General features: G+C 45.1%; 1 protein-coding gene across 3 annotated transcripts; it reads right to left on the bottom strand.

The window, feature by feature from the left end:
• Positions 1-1,034: 1,034 nt before the first annotated feature.
• On the bottom strand, positions 1,035-22,602 carry LOC118076305 (uncharacterized). 3 transcript variants are annotated; one of them, XM_035098958.3, is made up of 2 exons: positions 22,294-22,602; positions 1,035-3,344 (listed from the first exon to the last, which is right to left on the bottom strand). In XM_035098958.3, exons 1-2 carry the CDS (start codon positions 22,477-22,479, stop codon positions 2,199-2,201), a joined length of 1,332 nt encoding a protein of 443 aa, XP_034954849.3. In that variant the 5' UTR covers positions 22,480-22,602; the 3' UTR covers positions 1,035-2,198. The 3 variants fall into 3 exon arrangements, with proteins under 3 accessions (XP_034954849.3, XP_034954852.3, XP_034954851.3); XM_035098961.3 differs by lacking the exon at positions 22,294-22,602 and adding an exon at positions 12,665-12,924; XM_035098960.3 differs by lacking the exon at positions 22,294-22,602 and adding an exon at positions 4,621-5,113.
• Between the last annotated feature and the right edge of the window lie 1,564 nt (positions 22,603-24,166).

The following is a 24,166-nucleotide window of genomic DNA, read 5'->3' as shown; positions in this document are numbered from 1 at the left end:
GCGGACAGTATAGATTTGGAACAGTGGTTTGCAGAGGGACACATTTCAGAAGGCAGAAGCTGGGAAATACTGGATGGGCAACAGCTAGGAGAAGAAACACTGGGAGAGAGAGGGTTAACAGATTCACTGGTCTCTGAAAGTATTCTTCCACTCTCCTCAAGGTCAAGAAGAGCTCAGAAAGTGGCAGAACAGAAAGCACACAAAGCACAGAGGGGACAAGATCAGGTTCCAAGGCGCAGGGGTGAAGTGGATTAATAGGGACATAAGGGGGTGGAATTCTTAATTGGGAGCACTGCTATTCTAGGAGATTGGTTCTTTGTTCTCTCACTGTGATTATTAAAGTTTCTAACTGGTAAGAAGACTCTTTTTCCTTTGTTCTGCTTATCTACTGTCAGGCAGGGTGGGGTGGGGGGAGAGCCGATTCCCTGAAACCTGACACCTGTGTAAGGTATCCCAATTTCTAAAACACACACACTCACACATCCCTTTCTATCCTCCATCCAGTGTGATCAGAGTTCAAAGGCACATTCCATTCAGACAGAAACACTCAATGTGGTTGCAAAACTGGGTCAGTGATGGGTGGGTTTCCACACACTCCAAGTGCTCCTATTTTCCAGGGACAGACACAGAATTATGAATGCCTGATCCCAGGATGTCTCTATTTTCTCCACAAGCCCCTATTTTCATCTGAGAAATGTTGGAGGGTACATGTTTCTGGAGGATGTGTGACCGGGACTGAGTCCCAAGAGCCCAGTATACAATCTTGAGGGCTGTGATTGTCCCACTGCACCTGAGGTTTCCCATCCCTGATCTAGTTCTACCTGTTTCGGGGAAATTTCAGACAGGTCAGAATCTCAATTTGCTAGAGACAGTCTAGTCCTGCCCTCTAGAGGGCAAGCATGCTCCATATTCTGTGTGACTGACATCCCTTAAGATATATGAAGACCCATGCTCTTTCAGCCACTCCTCATAGGGCATGGTTTCCAAAACCCCACCACCATTCCGGTTGCACATAAGCATTATAAAACACCAGCTTGAGAAGTCATCGCTTGCTTTATTATTAGACAAATATGCACTTTGACAAATGGGTTTTTTTTCCTAAATTAAAAACAAGAAACAACAACATTTCACACATGATCAAAACAAGGCTTTCTTTAAATTATGATAAAATCATTTTAAATATATCAGTATTTAAAAACGCAATGCAACCTATGAGCTAAATCTTCCAGTCTCCATTTCCTCCCACTGCATGGACTATTTAACCTCTTGTGCAGCCTGTGGCTCTGTGGTTGTTTACTCAGAAGTAAATGCTGTTGAGGTGAAGGGGACCTCCTCTTATGTGAGGATGCTTAGGATTTGTGGGTTGGATCCATCACAGTGCCGTGTGAATGTTCCGTTCAGCACAATGATTTCCGCTTGTGCAATTGAATGTTCTGCCCCTTTCCTCCCCTAAATCTGACCAATGGGTTGTTCTGCAAATCCTCTGGAGAAGGTTTAGGGAAAACATGGGGAGCAGAACAGAGGAAGGCAAGTCTCATTGCACAAGCAGAAATCCTTGCAATGATGTAATAGTATTAGTTGAGGACCTCCCATCACCAATAGTTAGTGATGATACCTGATCCCGGCCTCTTGATTTCACATTAGATTATGGGTCCATTTACAATACAATAGTAAAAATGAAATTAAAGCAGGGCTGCACATAAGAATAGCTCTGCTGATCAGGCCAAAGGCCCACCTGGTTCAGTTTCCTGTTGTCACAGTGGCCAAGTAGATGCCTCTGCAAAACCCTCAAGCAGGACCTAAGTGAAACATCAACTCTCCTCACTCTTGATTCCAGTAACTAGTAATCAGAGACACACCCTGGTCTCTCTCTAAGGCACCATTTCTTCTGTTCATTTGTGATGCCCCCTTTAAGAGAAACAAGACCAAAGACAAATGATACAATTAAGGGCATGTAAACACTGCAATCAATGGAATGCAGGGTTTTCGACAATGTACACTTAGATCCCCGTGGGACCTAACTGGGCACAATAGTACAGAAAACACATGTTAGCTATGTCTTTCAAAGAATTTAAGGGAAATTAATATTGTCCATCTATTTGATAGGTGTTTTGGGATGAAGGCTCTTCTTCATCAGCCAAGCCACGAAGGCCACCTCTTTAATCCAGCTGTCTCTTGTAGAATAGGCATGGAGGAATTCAGTAAGATGACTGATAGCTTGAAGAGCTGAAGCCATGGTGGTATTTGGAAAATCTGGAAGTCTTGGCCAAAATGCTCCTTGGAGTTATGGACCGGCTGTACATCTCAGCCCAAGGGCGGGCAGGTCTTCTCAAATCAGGCAGAGGACGTTTCACGGTGGGCAGTGAGGTGGTCCTGGTGGCAAGAGCTGTTGAGGTAGCTGGATCACTGCTGCTGCACAGTGCCTGTGGCTCTGGAGCACATGGGGTGAGTGTTTCCACTTTGCACGCTTCAGGGAAGACTTGGAGAATCGGTCCAGGAAGCTCAACTTCAATTGGAGGGGGCTGGATGACAATCTTCATCTCTGGTCCTTGGGAGACGCATGAAGAAGAAGCACCCAACACCCCACACACTTTAGTGCAGGACAAGGCACGTGCTGTCAGGGTTTTGACTTCCCCTTCTTCGCCACTGGTGATGGCATATCGCTCTTCACCACTGGTGATGGCACCGGCATTGTCACACGGGTTGTAGACCTCCACCGTGCACTCCTCTGCAGCAATTTCCAAAATAGGGCCAGGGATGGTGACCTCAATCGGTGGTGGGTATATCACCACTTTGGAACCAGGGCCTTGTGTCACACAGGCCGGTGTGCTATTGAGGTCGCATGGGACAGAGGTAGAACGAGACATACGCTGTGGGGTAAGGGAGCAGTCAGAAACTGACGTAGAGCGGGTGATGGCATGTGGCTGGGAACCGCTAGGGACACAGGGGTTTGAGGTCTGGATGAGGCATTCATTGGGGTAGCTGGTGAGGACTGCACCTGGGATTGTAATGCAAACAGGAGGTGGCTGTATCACCAATTGCGAGTCAGGGCAGGTGGTCGTACAACACGGGGTGTCTCCACCGGAAATAGCACGCAGACCAGAGGATTTGGTGACAAGTGCCGTGGAAGATCCATCACCACACAGCTCGGAGCCATTGGTGAGACACGATGTCTGGGTTTCCACCAGGCATTGGTTCGGGGCTGTGGTGAGGCTCAGTCCTGGTAGAGTGAGGACCATTGGTGGCGGATGGATCACCACTTTTGCATCCGGGCACGACGTGACACATGGTGTGGTGACACACTTCACACCCGATGTGGACATTCTGTTGGGGTGGATTTCAGCCTGGAGACAGAAAATAGATTAGGGAGATCAGTTAGTTTGGTGTTCTGAGGCTATTTTAAAAAGGACATACTTTGATGGAGCCACCATACTTCCATCCTCATAAAAAGTCCACTAGTCTCAGAGAAGTGATTGTAGCATTTCTCTCAATTCCCCACATGCTTTTGTACAACCTTAAAACCCCCAATTTTACCTTGGAATTTCACTCTTGGCCAAGTTCAGAGTCAACAGGAATGTGAAGACCCTCTTCCAACCTCTTCCAGTGTTGCCTGTCTACTTAAAACAGGATTGGGGAAACTTTGGCTCTCCAGATGTTGAAATACAACTCTCATGGTCCCTGGTCATCAGCTATGCTGGTTGCTGGAGCTGATGGGAGTTCAACAACATCTGGAGGGCATCAGTTTCCCTACTCACTTTCCTATAAAGTTATCAAGTCCAGATTCTAAAATAGCCTACCTACATCCATGTCTACAAAAATAGTCTTACCCCTGCAGATCTTCCTAGACTACAATTCCCATAAACACTCCTGACTATTGGCCAGAATGGCTTCTGGGGCTGTTGGGAGTTGGAGTCCAACAACATCTGGAGAAGGGCCACAGTTTTTCCATCCTTGAATATAAGGATCATCTAGAGAAGTTGTATTGTGAGTTGGTTGGGGGGTGGGGTGCAAATAATAAATTAATTAATAATCTTCCATCTGTGTTCTTTGAAACTCCACACAAAAGGAAGACTCTCCAAATTCATTACAAACTCTTCATGTGCCTGGACAAGCCTGGTGGCTGTTCTTCGAATTTTGGGGAGACCATGGAAGAATCTAGGGAACCAGGGCCCGTGACTCTCTGTCACTCACCTCCCACTGGAAATGGCAATTGCACTTGCTCACAAATGACCAGCCTGCCTCAATTGCTCCAAATGAATCCTTTCCTGACTGCCTGGGATTCTTCGTGACATTCCTAATGACCTATTTAAATCCCTTCGCCTTCCACATGGCTTGCACGGCTGGTTATTATGGAGACTTGCTTACATAAAGCAGCCCCATGGCCATTTTGGAAACATCCTTTCCTCTGGGTGCAGGTCACATTCCAAAGGTACACTATCCTCCCTAAGTCCCTTTGCCTGCTCACAATTTCCCTTCCTTCCTTCCTTCCTTCCTTCCTTCCTTCCTTCCTTCCTTCCTTCCTTCCTTCCTTCCTTCCTTCCTTCCTTCCCTCCTTCCTCTGATTCCTTGACTTCTTTGAGGGTCCAATTCAATGAGGAGCATTGTGAATTTGGTACATACCTGCTTCACTCTTGCTTGACACTAAGGAACTCATCACCTATGTGGAGTTACAGGGCAATTTCCCCTGGCTTTATATGTGTTAGGAGAGCTTAGGCACTCCCTGATTATTATTACTTTTTCTCTCTCTCCCTAGCTTTCTCAGCGTTTCTAAGTATGTCTCACCAGCCCAAGCAGCAACTCTTGAAAGACCCAGGTGAGATCAGGGATGCATCATAGAAGTAGACGCAATGACAGACCGGTTAGGGGAGGAAAGTCATCTACAAGATGGGTGTTTCTACAATGAGGAAACAAGTCAAAGGGAAAGAAGAAGCATTTGTGGTTTCTAAATTAGAGGCTGGAAAAGGTGTGTCTATATTAAGGGTTGGACTTCAAAAGAAATGATAGGGTGAAATTCCCCAGCCAGGCTTTCAAATGGAAGATGAAATTACCCACCCCCAAAGAAAATAGTTCAGTTCAGCAAACTTCACCAAAGTTTGAGCTAAATCAGCAACACCATTGACTGTGCCCTCCACACTCTGCAGGGTCAGTCCTACAGCAACCATTATAGGGGGATGCTTGGCAGCGAGAGCTCTCAGGTGCGCCCCCTAAACAATAACCCAAGAAAGCGCTCAGAAGTAGAGCATCTGTTTTGAATGCAGAGGGTCCTAAGTTCAGTCCCTAGCATCTTCAGATAGAGCTGGGAAAGAAGCCTTGTTTGAAATTCTGGAGAAACATAACCAATCACTTTAGAGACAGTACTGACCTAAATGGACCAATGGCCTGATTTGGTAAAGGAGATTTCTCTATGTTGGGCAAAGAGCTGCTGCCAATCAGTGTAGGCACCAATGGTTGGACTCTGCATAAGCTAGCTTAGAATCATGGAATTGTAGAGCTGGGGGCTATCTAGTTCAACTCCCTGCAATGCAGGAATCTCAGCTAAAGCATCCATGACAGATGGCCATCCAACCTCTGCTTAAAAACCTCCAGGGAAGGAGAGTCTATCACCTCCTGAGGGAGACCTTTCCACTGCCAAATGGCTCTTACTGTCAGAAAGTTCTTCCTGATGTTTAGTCTGAATCTCCTTTCTTGTAACTTGAAGCCATTGGTTCGAGCCCTACCCTCCAGAACAGGAGAAAACAAGCTTGTTCTCTCTATGTTCCTTTTTTCCCTAAACCAGTCCTTTGTTCGGAACCATGAGGACTGGAATCTTCCTGTTATTTTGAAGGCAAGGGCTGCATAGTTCAGTGGTTCAATCCCCAGCATCTCCAGGTGGGACTCCCTGCCTGAAACCCTGGAGAGCCACTATTGGTCCTTGCAGACAATACTGAGGTAGATGCACAAAGGATCTAAGGAAGTTCCTATCCCACCTGCTACCCTCAGGTTCTGTGGGGGATGACATTCCATTGCCAAAGATGTGGTAGTCACTAGTCCAGGCAACTTCTCTATATGGAATGTTTGTGTGGGGATATTGTATTTTCCCAAATGTTCTGAGTCAGCCTGGCTCCCCTAACTGTGGAATGTTCTCCAACATAAAGCTTTTATTTTTAGATGGCCAGTCTATTTAAGATCTATTCATATCTCTTAACATCATTGTTAGTGTTCTCTTTTCTTTTTTTAGTTTTATGGAAGAATGAAAATCTGGCTGGTTTTAGCTTCCATAGCTGGTCTATGGCTTGTTAGATTGGATGACGGCATTTTGATGTATGTCAACATTCAGTTTTGCATCTGAATGTAATAATTCTACTATTGCAAAGGTGGTTTTTATTCATGCAATGATTTCATTGAGTTGTTTTATGGCATGCTTTAGTTTTAACTTTTTTCCCAAGCACAACGCCCATAGAACTATTATTATTGTTTAATTAGGGTGGCTCATAAATTCAAGGAATTCATTTGTTTGCTTATTAACCCAGTTTATGGACTGCCCTTCATTACACTGTCATCTCAATGCAGTTTCCAATACAAAGTCTAAAAATGTAAAACAATAAAACACATCAACATAAAATCCAGTATAAATAACAAAGTTTTATGGGAAAGAAATTGTTTTGCATACAAATGCATCCCAATTTCTATCACTGGCATCTCCAGGGAGGGTTGCAAGAGGCAGAAATCTTGGGAGAGCCACTGCCAGTCAGTGTAGACCAGGCATCCCCAAACTGCGGCCCTCCAGGTGTTTTGGCCTACAACTCCCATGATCCCTAGCTAACAGGACCGGTGGTCGGGGAAGATGGGAATTGTAGTCCAAAACATCTGGAGGGCCGAAGTTTGGGGATGCCTGCTGTAGACCATACTGAACTAGATGCAATGGTGTGACTTGGAGTAATGCAAGTTCCGTTGGAGTTCTGTTTATGGCAGCTCTTTATTCAGAATGATGAGGACTAGAATATTAGAATTATTTTTAAGGGAAGATCCATAGTTGTAGAACATCTGTGTTGTATCCAGAAGGATTCCAAGTTCAGTCCGCAGCATCTCCAGGCAGGGCTGGAAGAAAACCCAGTCTGAACTTCTGGAGAGCCACTGACACTCAGTGCAGAGAAGTCCGCTCTCCTTCCCAAGTGGGCAGTGTTGTGGCACAGCATCAGGGACCTCCCAGTGACCCGGCTGGAGGACGGAGGGATGCCGCCTGTGTCATGGGGACTCACAGCTGCACCACACCCCCAGCTGTCCAATTGACATGGCCAGGGACATGGCTACAGAGGGCCTTCTTGGTAGAGGCGCCCACCCTGTGGAACGCCCTCCCATCAAATGTCAAGGAAATAAACAACTATCTGACTTTTGGAAGACATCTGAAGGCAGCCCTGTTTAGTGAAGTTTTTAAATGTTTGATTCTATTTTTAATATTCTGTTTGGAGCTGCCCAGAGTGGCTGGGGAAACCCAGCCAGATGGGCAGGATATATTATTATTATTATTATTATTATTATTATTATTATTATTAGCCGTTTAAACTGCGGGGCAGCTGGGGGGGGGGCGTCCTCCTTTCGCTGCCCCTCCTCATTAAGGGTATCCTGTTAAAGGGATCCAGGGATGTGGATCCTGTCCAAAGCCGGGGTGTAGTCTAGGGCCATGCCATGACCCTATTGGGGACCCTGGGGGTGCCCCTATTTGATGTATGTCATAGGGTTCCCCCTACTGGTGGGTTACCCTTAGTGAGACTCCCTGCAGACGGGCAGGAGTCAGGATATAGTCTGGTTTCACCCAATGTCTAAGCCAAACCGCTCAAATCTGTAACCAATAAAGTTGTGGCCTATTTTATCCCATTAACCTAAAATATTGATGTCTGTGTGTTTATTATATAAGGGGACTGTGGGGCCTTGGGCCTTGGCATGAAATATAGAATTAAATAAACTAATGGTCTGACTTGGTATATGGCATCTTCCTGTGTTCTGCTTGGCCACCATGAGAACAGGATGTTGAATGAGATTTACCTTTGAGCTCATACAGCTGCCAGACTCTTCTAATGGTCTTAATTAGAAGAAGAAGCCTTCAATACATCAGGAGTGACTTACCTTCTGAAAAGGAGCCCCCACCCCCATGCAGCCTAGAACTTGAAACTGCCTAACTGCTTCACTGTGTAACTGGCACAGAGGTCTCATCAAGAAGAGGTTCTAGTTATCTCCCACTTGGACTACTGCAATGTGCTCAACGTGGGGCTACCTTTGAAGGTGACCTGGAAACTACAACTAATTCAGAAATGAGGCAGCTTAGACTGGTGACTGGGAGCAGCTGCCGAGACCACATAACACCGGTCTTGAAAGACCTACATCGGCTCCCAGTACATTTCCGAGCACATTTCAAAGTGTTGGTGCTGACCTTTAAAGCCCTAAACGGCCTCAGCCCAGTATACCTGAAGGAGAGTCTCCACCCCCATTGTTCTGCCCGGACACTGAGGTCCAGTGCCGAGGGCCTTCTGGTGGTTCCCTCGCTACGAGAAGTGAAGTTATAGGGAACCGGGCAGAGGGCCTTCTCGGTAGTGGCGCCCATCCTATGGAACACCCTCCTACCAGATGTCAAAGGACAAAACAACTACCAGACTTTTAGGAGACATCTGAAGGCAGCCCTGTTTAGGGAAGTTTTTAATATCTGAAGGACTATTGTATTTTGATATTTTGTTGGAAGCTGCCCAGAGTGGCTGGGGAAACCCAACCAGATGGGTGGGGTATAAATATATTATTATTATTATTATTATTAGTAGTAGTAGTAGTAGTAGTAGTAGTATTAATCCTGAGCAAGGCCATTGTGATTGAGGGGAACTTACCTAGCAGGCTTCACACCTCGATATATGCCGTAAAATGAGGGCACGGGTAGCAGAGGTGTAGCAATACATAAAGGAGAGAATCTTTGAGTAAGCTCCAAGATGGGCGTAGTCCGCTTAACTGAATCATGCACTGCTGGAGTGAAATGTGGGAACGGGATGCCCACACACAATTGTGGCTGATGCAAGAGGGGGGGGGGAATATCTGCATACCCATTTCACAGAAATAAGAATGCAAATCCTCTCCACGCTATCTATTGCAAAATGCAAATGCTGTGTGGCTTGCATCCACCAGGAGATGTGCGATCAGTTATGGTGGAACCAGTTCCACGGCGCTCCCTGCCTGCTGAGATCAGAAAGCCGCCTCCCTGTTGAACTTCCACCACCTTGCGGAAGTAGGCTTCTTAAAAATCAGCAGGTATCTTAAGTCATTTCTGAGTTTACCCCAATGGTATTTCTTTAGCATACCACGGATGGCTGTAGTTAAGTGGTATACAAATGATCAGAATAAATAGATGGATATGTAAAATAAACTCATCTTTCGAAAGGGAAGCTACCTTGACAATTCAGAGAGCATTTGAGAGAAACGAGAGCGTGGTGAGTAGGGTGTGGATGGCATTCCAGAAGCTATCTTAATTGCTAAAGGGCTAGTCTCATCATCTCAAGAACCAGTTTAGGCGGGTTTCCAAAAGCAACGCTTTGACTTCTGAACAAATAAATGAGTTGGTTTGGAGAAGCCTGGGATGAAATGAATACACAGAATTCAGGTGTTGTGTTTCCTGGGATATATTTGCCAGAGGGGGAAACTGCAAGTATCCTTAATGTAAACCAGTTCTTTTAATTAAAGTGAATGTACCTCACTCCCATTTAAGACCTTCCTGTAAATTTTAGACTACTAACAGCAATATTTTAGCCTACTAACAGCAAAACCCGTACTATTGTTGACATCAAATAACTGGGTGCAAGTCAGCAACAGGGAATATGTGACTTTCCAGTAGCTGTTGGGCTGTGTCTCCCAGCATCCCTGGCGATCCACTGTGCTACCGGGACTGATGAGATTTGGATACTGGAAAAATCTAGGGGTCCACAGTTTCTCCATCCTTGACCAGAGTCCGCTCAGGATGCCCTTATTCTTACTGTATTGCCAATTTGTGATTATTCGGGTGATTATTCGGGGTGAGTATATAGCTTTCTTTCCAACTGCTGCACAGCCCATAACTTATTGCTGATATCCTGTAAGTTTTTGCACCGCAGATGCTCCTGTTTACATTTTGCTCCTCTTTTCTAGAACTATAGCACGAAAGTGCCCCTCCAGATAATGCAGTAGAGAAACACCACAGAACAGCTCATAAAGCAGGATAATGCCACAGTATTGCACTCTTACTGCATAATAACATGTTGCAGAACACATCTACCAAAATAAATAGATTACAGAAAAACCAAAACAAAACACCAGTCTGAATTGGCCCCAGATCTATGTCCATTCCCAATCATTTCTAGAGTCAGTATCTTGGAAACCTGAATATGATATCTACTGTACTTACCTACCTATTTATTGTCTAATGCTATACACTCATACCTTGGGTTACAGACGCTTCAGGTTGCGCACCACACTGAACCCAGAAGTATCGAAATGGGTCACTTCTGGGTTTCGGCGCTCGCGCATGTGCAGAACCATTAAACCGCACTTTGCGCATGCGCAGAAGCACCAAATCATGGGCCGCGCATGTACAGATGTGGCGCTGTGGGTTGCGAATGCTGCGGGTTGCGAACGTGCCTCCCGCATGGATCATGTTCGCAACCCAAGTGTCCACTGTATTGAAAATGTGAATGGAACTTGATCAGAGATCAAGAGGACAATCAATTTAATAAAGAATGGGAAAATTTTATAAGTTACTTGAAAGAACACTGTAAACAATTAAAAACATTGGCAGGATTGTAAAAAAACCACTTGCAATGAAGCAAGAATTATGGTTACAACTGAGTTTTAAGAAAATATGGAGAATATGATACGATGCAGTTTGAAAAGACTATTTAGGGAAACCATGGAGGGGTGGAGGGGAGTCTTGGGATTCTGATCATCCTACTTGTAAAATGATTATGATTTAAGTATAATGGTAATTGTTAAAAATGAAAGTGAATAAAAATAAAGAAAGAAAGAAAAGAAAATATGAATGGCAGACCACCACAATTTGTATTTTCCAAAGCAGGGTGCGATTTTTAGCCAAATGGGAATCAAGGGAGGAATTGATAAATGTGGTTGCCTTTGTGCCATTAAGAATATCTTGATTATCAGCCATGAAAATCAAAAGTGGAAGGAGGCAGAAAGAGTGCATAGCATGATGAGGCTGTCAGGAAGAGAGGTGATGGGAAAGGGTGGCAGCTCAGTGGCAGAGCATCAGCTTCGCAGGCAGACAGCCCCAGGTGAAGCCCCTAGCATTTCCAGGTAGGGCTGGGAAAGGTAGCTGCCAGTCAGTGTAGACAATACTGAGCTAGATTAACTAGTTGTCAAACACAGTAAAAGACTAGGTTACAGTTAAAATACAGAGAGGGGAATGAAGACTACTTTGGAATGATGGAATTGTCGACAAAAGATCGTTGCAAGTGAAATTCAGAATCAAATGGGGGATTCCTTCTCTGAATGACTTATGGGGTTTTCCTGGAATTTCTCCCCATCCCTGTTTCTCAGCTATACTTTACCACCACCACCAAAAACCACTACAGTGAGAATAATAAGAATAAGAATAAGAAGGTGTATTAAGAAGAAGAAACAGTTTCCCAAGATTCATCCTATGGTTTCCCAGAAGCATCACTGAATTTTGACTTTTCCCCACTGTCAATTGTAGTGAACACTAACAGACAGTCATGTACACAAACACATGCATGCCTACTCAGATTTACGCCTTAGTGGCTTGGATCCCAAGATGCATTTAGTGAAGGAAGTTCACAGAAGGAAAGTTTCTACTCCCTTGTCTCCTCTGAAGCTACCTGAGACCATTGTGGAATGAAGAGGGAAGTTCATCAATGAAGGAAGCAGTGGGAAGCTTCCTTGTCATGACCTTGCTCAACTCATTTTAGCTTCTAAGCCTGGTTTCAAAGAGTCCCTCTTTCCCCAACAAAACCCAGCAAACCATCCTAGGAAGACCTCTCTGATTCTCTGGAGAAGTTTTTAGGGGGTGCAGGAGGTGGGATAGGAAAACAACTTTTCTGCCTTGAGTTTCCTTAAGGTACCTAATCTTAGGATGCACAGAATTGTAGAGTTGGAAGGGATTCCACGGGTTATCTTGTCCAAAGCCATGGAATCTAGCAATATCCAGGAGTTATGAGTGCTATGTCCCTTCCTTAAACAATTAAACGAAGTCATGGATACAAAGGCAGCTGTCAATGGTCCAGATTTTTACTGATGTGAAAGGACGTAAAGGGGAAAACAATTTGACTATCAACTCAAGGTTTACGAAGAAGAAGTGCACTTTCACAAGAATAGAGGAAGCTGCCTTATATTGAGTTAGATCACTGGTCCATCTAGTTCAATATTGTCTACACTGAGTAGCACTTGCCTTCCAGGATTTTAGGCAGGGGTCCCTCCAGTCCTTACCTAGAGATACCAGGGATTGGACCTTGGACCTTCTGCTTGCACAACAGGTGCTCTATCTGAGCCATTCAAGACACTTGAAGAAGCATTCTTGTTTTAATCCCATTTCAGTCAACTGGACTTCTCACAAAGTTAGCAGGTCCTAGATGGGCGGTGGTGGGCAATTCAGAACGGAAACAGTCACAGAAGCATCATAAGCAAGCTCATGTCAAATCAGGCTTACCTGGTTCCCTCCACGGCTGGATTCAAATAAGCTCTTTTTAAGAGCCACGACAAGCTTTTATAAAGATTCTCAGACAGCCTTAAGGGGATGAGGCAGACTTTGAACACAAAGGTCTTAATTATATCCCGGCCAAAATTTGCTACACGCGGCTCAATTTGCTCTAATTGTCGGGAAACCTGCTTGTGATCTTCTGCTTTTTTATTTTTTGGATGAGACGTGATGTTTGTCTTACACATGTGGCTGTTTTATAGTCAGGAACAATTGAGAACACATTGCTTCATGGGCTTTATTATTAGCCTAACCTCAAAGCCAACTCTCTGACCGCAGTGCATTGGCCCCTTGCGTTCTTTATGGGAATCATTTGGAAGAAGTCAATTGCATAGGCTTTTCTTATGCCTAACTTATAAGATACTGCCGAACGAAACTGATTTCCAGAAACTCCCTGGCCCAGCCCCATTTATTTTTTTCAACCACATCTGAGAGATTATTCAAATGACACTCCATTTTTTCCCTACATTAAGCTTCATGCGGTCTCTGAATGTTCCACCATACGTGACTTCAGGACACAGTCGGAAGTCTAAAAAGAGGGGTGGGCAACTTGTGGCTCTTGGCTAATGTTCAAGAGCTCTGGGCAAGAGATCAGATCAGGCCTCTCGCAGGAGTAATCTTGTCCCTCCTCTGGTGGTCCATTGGGCAGTGAGATAGACAAGAAAGGGTGTTCAGGGGGAGAAGAGAAATAGAGAAGCAGAAACCTTTGGGGAGCATGTAGAGAGGGATGGGTGATGAGCCATTGCAAATGTCAGCACAGGAACTGTCAGGATGAAAGGCCGTTCCTCAACCTGTTCCTTTAATTGCCTCCTCTAATTTATTCAGTCCCACTTTCCACACTGCCTTAATCCTAACCGAACCACAAAGATTTTCTAACGTTAATTCTGTAATGGGAGCACCTGCAGGTTGCTACTGGTTTGGGTTGCTTCTGTTCTTTTGCATATCCCCAGAAACAGAAGAACATCAGAAGAACCTGCTGAATCAGGCCAAAGATCCATTATAGTCCAACGTCGTTCTGTTCTAACAGTGGCCCAACTGATCCTATGGAAAATGCACAAGCAGCACATTTGTGTTTCCCCAATGTGCAAATGGAGAAGCTCTCATACCAAGATGAAGGTCTATTGGGCTTGCGTGTTGAGCACACTGTTTTATGGAAGTGAGTTGTGGGAAACTTCCGCCCGCCAGGAGTGATACCTCAATGCCTTTCATATATACGGCATGAGGAAGATTTGGGGCATCACATGACAGGACAGAGTCTCAAACAAAGATGTGCTCTTCCAAGCCCACATGCCCAGCATGTTTATACTTCTGTCATGTACATAGAATGGAAGATGGCAGGAACCCCAAGGATGTGCTTTACAGGGAGAGGGCTTCAGGGACTAGGCCTGTTGGCAGGCCAACTTTGCATTACAAACAGGGCCGTCTTACCCATAGGTGCTAGGGGTGCAGAGCACCCAGGTGCTGAGCTCTCAGGGGTGCCAGACCAAGAATCCAGGACCCGAGAGTTGAGTCTGGGGAAGAGCCGGCCTATTGGTCAGAGCGCCATGACAGGCTCTTCTTCTGCGGGTGGCTCTGCGCCTTGAGTTTGGGAGCGACCGAGCCAGCGAGACGCTGAAGTGGCCAGCCGGCCGGCCGGCTCTGCCCTCCTGCGCACCTGGAACTGGGCTACCGGGGGGCGGGGGGCAGATCTTTGCACCCCAGCACTGCATATGCTTAAGATAGTTCTGATTACAAAGATGTCTGCAATCATGACATGGAGGCTGACAACATCAATCCTTCCAGCCTAGACAACTGCAGTGCCTAGAGACAAACAGTCAGTTCTTGTATCCACAGTAATAACCAGAGAAGAAATGATCACTGGGAGGAGCATGGTGCAACTGTACAAGAGAAACCAGCTGCAAAAAAATATATCTGTCCCATATTGGTCTCTACAGCCACAGCAGGCGTTGAAACTCCGCAACAGTTTGACTTTACCTCCAGTGGCACACTCTTCCATTGTCTCTCAGACAGATGCCAACTAAATAAGCCAGGGGTTGTCAACCTGGTCCCTACCGCCCACTAGTCAGCATTTCAGGATTCTAGGTGGGTGGTAGGGGGTTCTACGGCACGAGCTGAATTATCCTTCCATTGAGCGCTGGTGGGGCGGTAAGGAAATTTTACCATCAAGAAAGATGCATTAGTGGGCGGTAGGTATAAAAAGGTTGACTACCCCTGAAATAAGCAAAAGCAAAGAATAAATAAATGACAAGAGAAATAAACCAATATAAACCAAGACACCCCTGCTTCTGAAGATGGAATGGATAGAGAATGATGAGTGTCCAAGTCCAAAGCAGAGGGAATAAAATTCCACCAGATTTCATAGAAGCATTCTGGATCTTCTGAACTTCCTGGAAACACGCAGTTTATATGAATCCCCTGACCCCCCACCCCGCAGTAGCCAAAGAATATAAGTTCTTGTGTTAAACAGCCAAATACATTTTCTTTCCAGGTTTTCTACGGCCGGGCAATTGAAATTCTTGTTGCAGCTAACATCCTGGTCAAAAGCCCTTTAGAGTGACAAGTATTCGTGATGCCTGTCCACATTTTTAAAATTGCCTTTTAGTGTTGTAATCTGCCCCGGGATCTTGGGTGAAGGGCAGGAAATAAATAAATAAATAAATAAGTGGATGACAATTCGACTCAAGGTGCTCATATAGAGTGTTATTTAGAGTGACTGTTACAGCATCCCTCTGATGCAAAGTCATCTGGCCTTAGAATAAAAATGCACAGCTTATGAAGCAATATCCTGCAATCAAATGTTGGTGATCTTATATCCCCATGAAAGAAATGATGAATAACTTTGTGAGTACTTAGCAGGCCCAATTCAAAGTGCTGCTTTTGATCTATAAAGCCTTAAATGGCTCAGGACCGCACTACCTCAAGGACCTTCTCTCTCCATATGAACCTATGCAGACCCTGAGATCGTCCTCTGAGGCCCTCCTTCGTGTGCCTCCTCCATGAGAGGTCTGGAGGGTGGCAACACGAGAACAGGGTCTTCTCTGCAGTGGCTCCTCTTTTGTGGAATGCTCTTCCCAGGGAGGTTCGGCTGGCTCCTTCATTATACATCTTTAGATGCCAGGCAGAAACATTCCTCTTCATCTAGGCCTTTGGCTGATTGGCTGGTGTCACCCAATGCCCTTTTAAATGTGTTGTGGGAGGGGGAGGGATTATTGGTTTGTTGTTGTATTTTTTTATTGTTGTTGTTTCTGCATCCAACCAGTCTGTGACATGTATAAATGTAATAAATAAATAGTAATAAATAATGAATTTGAAATTGAATACATGATTCACCATATCAAAAGTATTGGAAACTGCCGTTCTAATGGAATGATCCGCCCTGGACAAAACACTATAGAAAGAGAATCTTGATGCAATGATGCAAATGATCAGAACCAGGTGGCTTTTGTTTTGGAGCCGGGGTGGGGTGTGTGGGGATATTTCATTGATGCAGATCTGCACCAATGCCTTGCACATTAGGGATTTTTTTAAAAAAAACAGCACATCAAACAATTTTCATATCTGCGACTTTACTTTTATCCCCTCCCTGCAAAAAGTGGTTGCTCAACGCACAGAATTTCGCAGGCAAGTCAGTAACCATTGCACAAAAAAAGTGATCTTGATGCAACAGTGTGTACACGGTCACATCAAAGCAATTGTTTTGCTGTAGTGCTTTTTTTTTTATCAATGAACACATCTGCATTAGCAATATAGAGGGTGCAGGAAGACCAAACAGACAAAAGAGAGGTGTGAAACATGTAGGTTTAAATTTACAGAGAAAGGATCACTCCAGTTGCAGGTGGTGTTACCATGCTCCTTCCTTGTTATTTTCACAAATATATGACTATTATTTTATTAAATTTATATACCTCTTTTCTTCTAAGGAGCTCAATGCGGTCACAGCGCTCTCTTCCTCCCCATTTTTATCTTCAAAACAACTCTGGGAGAAAGGTTAGGTCGAAAGACTGAACCAAAGTCACCCAGTGAATTTCACAGCAGAGCAGGGATTTGAAACTTGGTATCTCCCACTTCTTAGTTAAACACTCTAAACCAGGCATAGGCAACCTTGGCTCTCCAGATGTTTTGGAACTACAACTCCCATGGACGAGGCTATGGACCGGGCATGGTCCACCGCAGCCACCTCTCTATGTGGTTTCCTAAAGTGAAAGTGGTAAGATCACTTGCCAACTACTTGATAGACCTGACGGAGCCCATTTTGAGAAGAGTGTTTACTATGGCCCGTTTCCATTCTATACCCACAGCCTTCCTGCAGGGGATTTACTCTAAGACCCCTATTACTCAGCGACTATGCCCATGTACAATGAATGAAATAGAGGACTTCCTACATTTCTTTTTCTATTGCCCCATTTATTAGCCAATAAGATCTAAGCTCCTCCTCTTGATCCCGTCCACCATTACATCTAAGGAAGACTGTTTGAAATCGCTTCTTGTGGACACAAATCCCCAAATTTCACGTGGGGTGGCAATCTTCATAGTGCAGACTCTGAAACTCAGGGCTACCCTGACAGGGTAGTGTGTCCTAGACCTGGACCTGTTTTAATTCTCTCTATTTCATTTTTAACTCAATGTGCCGAGCCTATTTTGGGCTATTTTATGCTTTACATCTATCCACATATTAGATTTTTGGCGCTGGCACCTAAATCTTTGCATTATTGTCTCAGGGTAATTTAAATGTTATTACGCCAGCAATATCGCCTTGAATTATGCTTTGTTGCTTGTCTCTGGCATTTTTGTATTGTTTTATTTTGCTATGGCTGTATGCTAATGCAATAAAGGTTTGATATGATACAACACCCATGATACCTGACCACTGGCCCTGTTGTAGTTCCTAAACATCTGGAGAGCCAAGGTTGCCTATGCCTGCTTTAAATGCCATACCACAGGCACACTACTTCCTCATCTAACATGCAACTTTTTGTACTAATTACTGGGTTGGAGAATGGCGGTGGTGGGGGGGGGGATTCAGAAAGGTAGAAATCTCACAGCACAGCTGCATCTGAAGAAGCGTCAACTACGTAGGTTCATATTAAAAATGAATGTCTCTCCAGTAACTAAGGCAAACCAAGATATGAGACATCAGGTCTATTAGAAGGATACAAGCCCATTAAGCTTTGCATTGCACACTACAAACTCCCACATATGTTCTATTTCATTTAGCTGCTGGAGGGTGGAGTATAATTTAGGATGTGTAGCAAGAATACTTGCTAAAATGTGTGAGCTGTACTCACACAAAATAGCCCGTGGTAATTATGGCTCGCTTCCATGTACACTCACCAAAGCAGCCCCTCTGCCCGCTACAACTTCAGTATAATGTGTGGTATGATCCAGGCCATGGGCTTCCCTCCAGCCATTGAAGAGAAGCATAGCTGCCAAGTTTTCCCTTTTCTCGCGAGGAAGCCTATTCAGCATAAGGGAAAATCCCTGTAAAAAAGGGATAACTTGGCAGCTATGAAGAGAAGGCAATCCATATGACCACAACAGGTTCAGTTGTGTTAGGCATGGTTGGAGTGAATAACATAAGAATCAGGCCAATGGCAACCGGTTCTCATAGAAGTCAATCAGATGCCTATGGAAAGCCCCAAAGCAGAACCTGAGTGCAACTCATCATTCCTGGTAACTGGAATTCTGCCTCTGGCAGAACAGTTTATGCTGCTCCACCACTGCTACAAGCAGCTACATGCATGAGCTGGCAGATAGGAGCAAATGAGCTACCTTCTACCAAATCAAACAATTGGTTCACCAAGCTCAGCACTGTCTGCACCAGGGATGGTGAGCGTGGGGCCCTCCAGATGTTGTTGGAGTACGACTCCACTCATCCCTGACCATTAGTCATGCTGGCTGGGGTTGATGGGAGATGGAGAGTCCAAATATATTGTTGAACTACAACTCATTTTCTCCAAGACCAATGGCTCGATTGTCTGGGGCTGATGAGAGTTGGAGTCCAACAATATCTGAAGGACCACAGGTTGCCTATCCACACTGGGTCTCCAGATTTTCAGACAGTGACCAGTCTTTTCCAATCCTGTCTAGATACCTTAGAGATTTGCACCTTCAACATATAGAGCACGTGCTCAGTCACTGAGCTATGGTTTCCAAAAGTATCAAGATGTCAGTAAGTCAGGGCATATGCCTTAAGAGTAGAAGATTGCCCTTCATTCAAGGATTATACCTGTGGTAGTCTATGCAGTATAGTGGTTAGAGAGCCTGATGAGCAGTGGTGAGTCTGGGTTCAAATCCCACTTAGCTGTGAAGCTAGCTGGGTGTGACCTGGGGCGGCCACTATTCTACCTAACCTAGGATTGTCATGAGGATAAAATTGTGGCGGTGGGGAGACTGTGAACCTGGTATTTCTTGAGCTCCTTGTAGAAAGACTAGGATAAAAATGTCATTAATTATAATTAGTTAAACTCCACCCTGGCTTTCATGTGGAATCATCTTGCTTTCTGATGAATCACATGACTTCAGTCTTTGGGGAAGAAAGAAAACGAGAACTTGCTGTCTAGTATATTATTACCACATCTGGGCCAAGAGCAAAAAAGTGAGTTGAAGTTAATGGTTTAGGGAGACGTACCTATTATTCAAGGGCTGGGAGACAACAGGTCTCCAAGGCACATGGTGACTGAGGCATCTGTCTAGGGAAAGCCAATTATGGGAGGCAGGAAAGAACAAGTTATTTCTGCAGGTGCACTTCTGTTCCATTATAGAACTGTAGAGTTGGAAGGGACACCAAATAACATCTAGTTTAGGCTTCCTCAACCTCGGTCCTCTAGATGTTTTTGGCCTACAACTCCCATGATCCCTAGCTAGCAGAACCAGTGGTCAGGGATGCTGGGAATTGTAGTCTCAAAACATCTGGAGGGCCGAGGTTGAGGAAGCCTGATCTAGTTCAACCCAATGCAATGCAGGAATTTCAACTAAAGTATCCATGGCAGATCGTCATCCAACCTCTGCTTAAAAACCTCCTAGGAAGGAGAGTTCACTACCTCCCAAGGGGGTCTGCTCCACTGTCAAACAGCTCTTACCATCAGAAAGTTATTCCTGATGTTTAGTCAGAATCTACAGTCTTGTAAGCTGAAGCCATTGTTTCTGGTCCTAACTTCCGGAACAGGAGAAAACAAGCTTGCTCCATCTTCCATGGGACAGCCCTTTAGATAGTTGAAGATGGCTATCATATCTCCTCTCGGTCTCCTCTTATCCAGACTAAACACCCCCAGCTCCCTCAAGTGTTAGAGCGTGGTGCTGATAACACCAAGGCTGCGGGTTTGATCCCTGTATGGGACAGCTGCATATTCTTGCATTGCATGGGTTTAGACTAGATGATCTTCAGGGTCCCTTCCAGCTCTGGAATTCTATTATTCTAACTGTTCCTCACAAGGCTAGGTTTCCATACCATTGATAATTTTACTAGCCCTCCTCTGCAAATGCTCCAACTTCTCAATATCCTTCTTAAATTGTAAGGCCCAGAACTGGACACAGTACTCCAGTTGGTCTGACCAAAGCAGAATATAGCAGTACTATTTCTTCCCTTAATTGGGACACTAGACTTCTGTTGATGTAGCCTAGAAAAGCATTAACTTTTTTTTTTTGCTGTATCACACTGTTGAGTCTTGTGAAACTTGTGGTCTACTATTTTATATTTGTCGCATATCTTATATTTGTGCTGCTGATTATTAATTAATTAAATTGCTTATTGCCCTTCACCCGAATATTCTAGGGTGGTTCACAACAGGAAACGCAAAATGAGAATACAAAATACATAAGAAAACAAAAACAAATCAATAACCCCACCCTCCTCATAGATACTTTAAAAAGCTATAGAATGTTAATCTGCCAAATGCCTTGTTAGAGAGAAACATTTTTGCTTGGCGCCTAATGATATGTAATGAAGGTGCCAGGCAAGCCTTCCTGGGGAGCGCATTCCACAAGCAAGTAGCTACTGCAGAAAAGGACCCTTCAGACCTCCATGAAGAAGTGCCTCATGGGATGGTTATCCCTGCCGAACCTTACATTTGCCCCATTGAAATTCAATATGTTAGTTCGGACTCAGTTCCCCAATCTGTTAAAGTCATATTCGATCCCGATTCTGTCTTCTGTAGAAGTAGCTACCTCTCTCAATTTTGGTGCCACCTGAAAATTGGATGACCACTCCTTCAATTCCCCCAACCAAGTCATGTTATAAGGATGCTGCACAACCACAGGCCCAGGACAGAATAATGTGCCACCCCACTTGACACTTTTTTCCCAGGGTGCTGAGAAACCATTAGTAAGCACTCTTTGGGTTGGGTCAGTCAACCATCACAGATATGCTTAGCTATTGGTTGTGGGTGAACTCCATGGAGCTTTGGAGACATTTTGATCACATCCTCACCATGCATTTAATGCACCTGATGAAGATCAGGGAATAGTTAGACTGCGCTATTTGTTCCCCACAACACAAATAAGAACAATTTTATTCTCTCTCCCTCCCTCCCTCCCTCCACCCACCCACCCACTTTAATGTTATTTATTGGACTAGAACAGCCACAAAACCTATTCCCCTGGGCAGATCTAACAGGAATAACATTTCTCTCTCAATTTTTCTCCAAGGAACTCAAGGTGGTGTCCATGGTTCTCCTTATCTTCAACCTCCACAACAGCCCTGTGAGGTAGTTTAGGCTGAGAGGCAGTTACTGGCCCTTGTTTTAGCAGACAACTTTGCATAATTCTGCTACACAACCACATGTATGAACTCCATCACTACTAGTAAAAAGCAAAAATAATTTTACCAAAGTAGGTACAAGGGAAAAGGTCATCTCTCCTAAGCCCAACCAACCAGGCAAGGAGATTGAAAAGTAGGAGGAGCGTCTCAAGATGGAAGCTCCCATTAAATGCTTCACTTTTCTCCACCCTCTGTGCTTGAACATAGGATGTTGAGTGACCTTCATGATCAGCTGGATAGCTCAGCTGGCTAGAGTGTGGTGCTGATAATGTCACGGTTGCAGGTTCGATCCCCGTATGGGACAGCTGCATATTCCTACATTGCGGGGGGTTGGACTGGATGATCCTCAGAGCTCCTTCCTACTCCACAATGCTATGATTCAAATCCTAGCTGGAAAGTGGCATTAACTCTGCCCACTGCATGATGCTCTTTTTCCTTGGGACCTGGACACACACAAACCCCTTCCTGTTGTCTTTTCCAGCTTCTCTGGACACCCAAGCACAACTCACACCCCAACTCCTCTGAAAAATGCTATGTGCCAGATTCAGAGGCATGGCCACCCAGTTTCATCCCTTGGGCCAAAGGTTTCTGCCCCCCTTCATAGGTTGTCATGCCCAAAGGCCCCTGTCCATAGCCTCCCACTCACTTAGAATATGAGCCGGAAGGGCAGAGCTTTCCGTGCCAGGCAGAGAACCCTCCCTCTTCCACCAGGAAATGGGGGAATCACCCCAGAGACTTGCCGAAAGATCCCAGGGCCTCTGGGGTAAGCTTTCATTCCCTCTTTCACTCAGTTAAAAGGATCTCGGATAGTCTGGGTAGGACATACCTCAGCCTGAGTCCTTCCTCCGTCAGTTTGTAGACTTGATAAACCAGGTTCCTGACTCAGCGCATGAAATTCTTTTCCTTCGGTGGAATCTCCCTCCTCAGTCATTTGTGTTCCCCTGCTGTAATCTTCCTCCCACGCCCGATAAGCCGTTTGACATGCTCTCGGCACATTTGATGCCGTGCTCATTATCTCTCGGCCTCCAGCGAATCTGCTTGGAAATGAAAGCTGTTGCTGATCTTTGGGCGATAATGACAGATAGGCTCTTTATGAAAGAAAGGAACAGATGCGTTCCATCGCTTTGCTTGCTCTGCTGTGCATGGGAACAGTGCCCTCTCTAGGGGGTGAGAGAAGATGACAGCCTGATCCCAACAGCAGAACCTGCGTGACCTGTAATGCAGGTAGTGATTCTGGGGAGGTTTTTAGCAAATGAGTCAGTTGCTGGCTCTGCACACCTTCTTTCACTGGCGTGCCGCCAAAAACAAAGAAGAAAGGTCAAACCACAAGTATGGAATAACTGAATTTGTTGAGGTCAGTGGCTCCTGTGCTGTCACCCAAAAAATGCATCACCGGTAAATATCAGTAAAGGTAAAGGGACCCCTGACCATTAGGTCCAGTCACGGATGACTCTGGGGTTGCGGTGCTCATCTCATGTTATTGGCCGAGGGAGCCGGCATACAGCTTCCGGGTCATGTGGCCAGCATGACTAAGCTGCTTCTGGCGAACCAGAGCAGCGCATGGAAATGCTGTTTACCTTCCCGCTGTAGTGGTACCTATTTATCTACTTGCACTTTTACATGCTTTCAAACTGCTAGGTTGACAGGAGCTGGGACCGAGCAATGGGAACTCACCCTGTTGCAGGGATTCGAACCACCAGCCTTCTGATCGGCAAGCCCTAGGCTCTGTGGTTTAACCCACAGCACCACACACGTCCACACGGTACTTACGGCCAACTTTTTCAGATAAAGAGACGGGACACACGTCTGATGGGATGAACTCCTGGGTCAGTCCACATGACCTGCACTGTGACCTGCACATGGAAATGTTGTTTACCTTTCTGCCGAAGCAGTACCTATTTATCTACTTGCACTTTTGATGTGCTTTCGAACGGCTAGCTTGGCAGGAGCTGGGACCGAACAAAGGGAGCTCACCTCATTGCAGGGATTCGAACTGCCGACATTCTGATCGGCAAGCCCTAGGCTCTGTGGTTTAACCCACAGTGCCACCCGCGTCCCATAGCAGTAGCAGGTGGATAAAAACAGACAAACAACAACAGCAACAACAACAAAACACTACCGATGAATTCCTCGCAGTTGTGGGGCTCTTCCAGGTGACCTATCATAGAATTATAGCATCACAGAACTCTAGAGTGGAAGGGACACCAACGGTCATCTAGTCTAACCTAATGCAATGCAGAAATCACAGCCTGTTTATTGATCACTAGCAGAAAGTAACCAGTGTTGCTCAGCAATTCCAAACAACAACAACAACAACAACAACAACAACAACAACAACAGAGATTTATAAATGAATAATAGGATTTGTTGTTTTCAAGAGCTATGTACCCAAGCTGACCTGGGGAACATCCAGCCAGGATCTAGCCCCAAATCCATTTGAAGGACATTGCTAATATTGTCCCATGAAATGGGCAGGGAAGAACTGCCTGCTGGCATACAACCCCAAATTTCATCGTTTTGCTCCCACAATTTTCCAAACTAAGTGTCCTGCAAATGGATTTGTTTTCTCTGGAATCACGTAACACAAAAGCGAGAATCAAAACATGCATTGCATTCCATTAGTTTTTCAGAAGTGGCTTTTGCATCATGTGAAAACTCACATATAAAGTGCAGATGAACAATTAGGGAAACATTGGGGA

The sequence above is a fragment of the Zootoca vivipara genome, chromosome 16 (genome assembly GCF_965207765.1).
Source record: "Zootoca vivipara chromosome 16, rZooViv2.hap1.1, whole genome shotgun sequence".
Taxonomy (NCBI): Eukaryota; Metazoa; Chordata; class Lepidosauria; order Squamata; family Lacertidae; genus Zootoca; species Zootoca vivipara.
The sequence above is the reverse complement of the archived record's forward strand: the minus strand, read 5'-3'. Positions and strand labels throughout refer to the sequence as shown.

Coding starts and splice junctions, on each gene's coding strand:
- LOC118076305 (XM_035098958.3), bottom strand. CDS start 22,479: ATGAGCACGGCATCAAATGTGCCGAGAGCATGTCAAACGGCTTATCGG. Junction 3,345..22,293: donor GAGGAAGGACTCAGGCTGAG/GTATGTCCTACC, acceptor TTCTGTCTCCAG/GCTGAAATCCACCCCAACAG.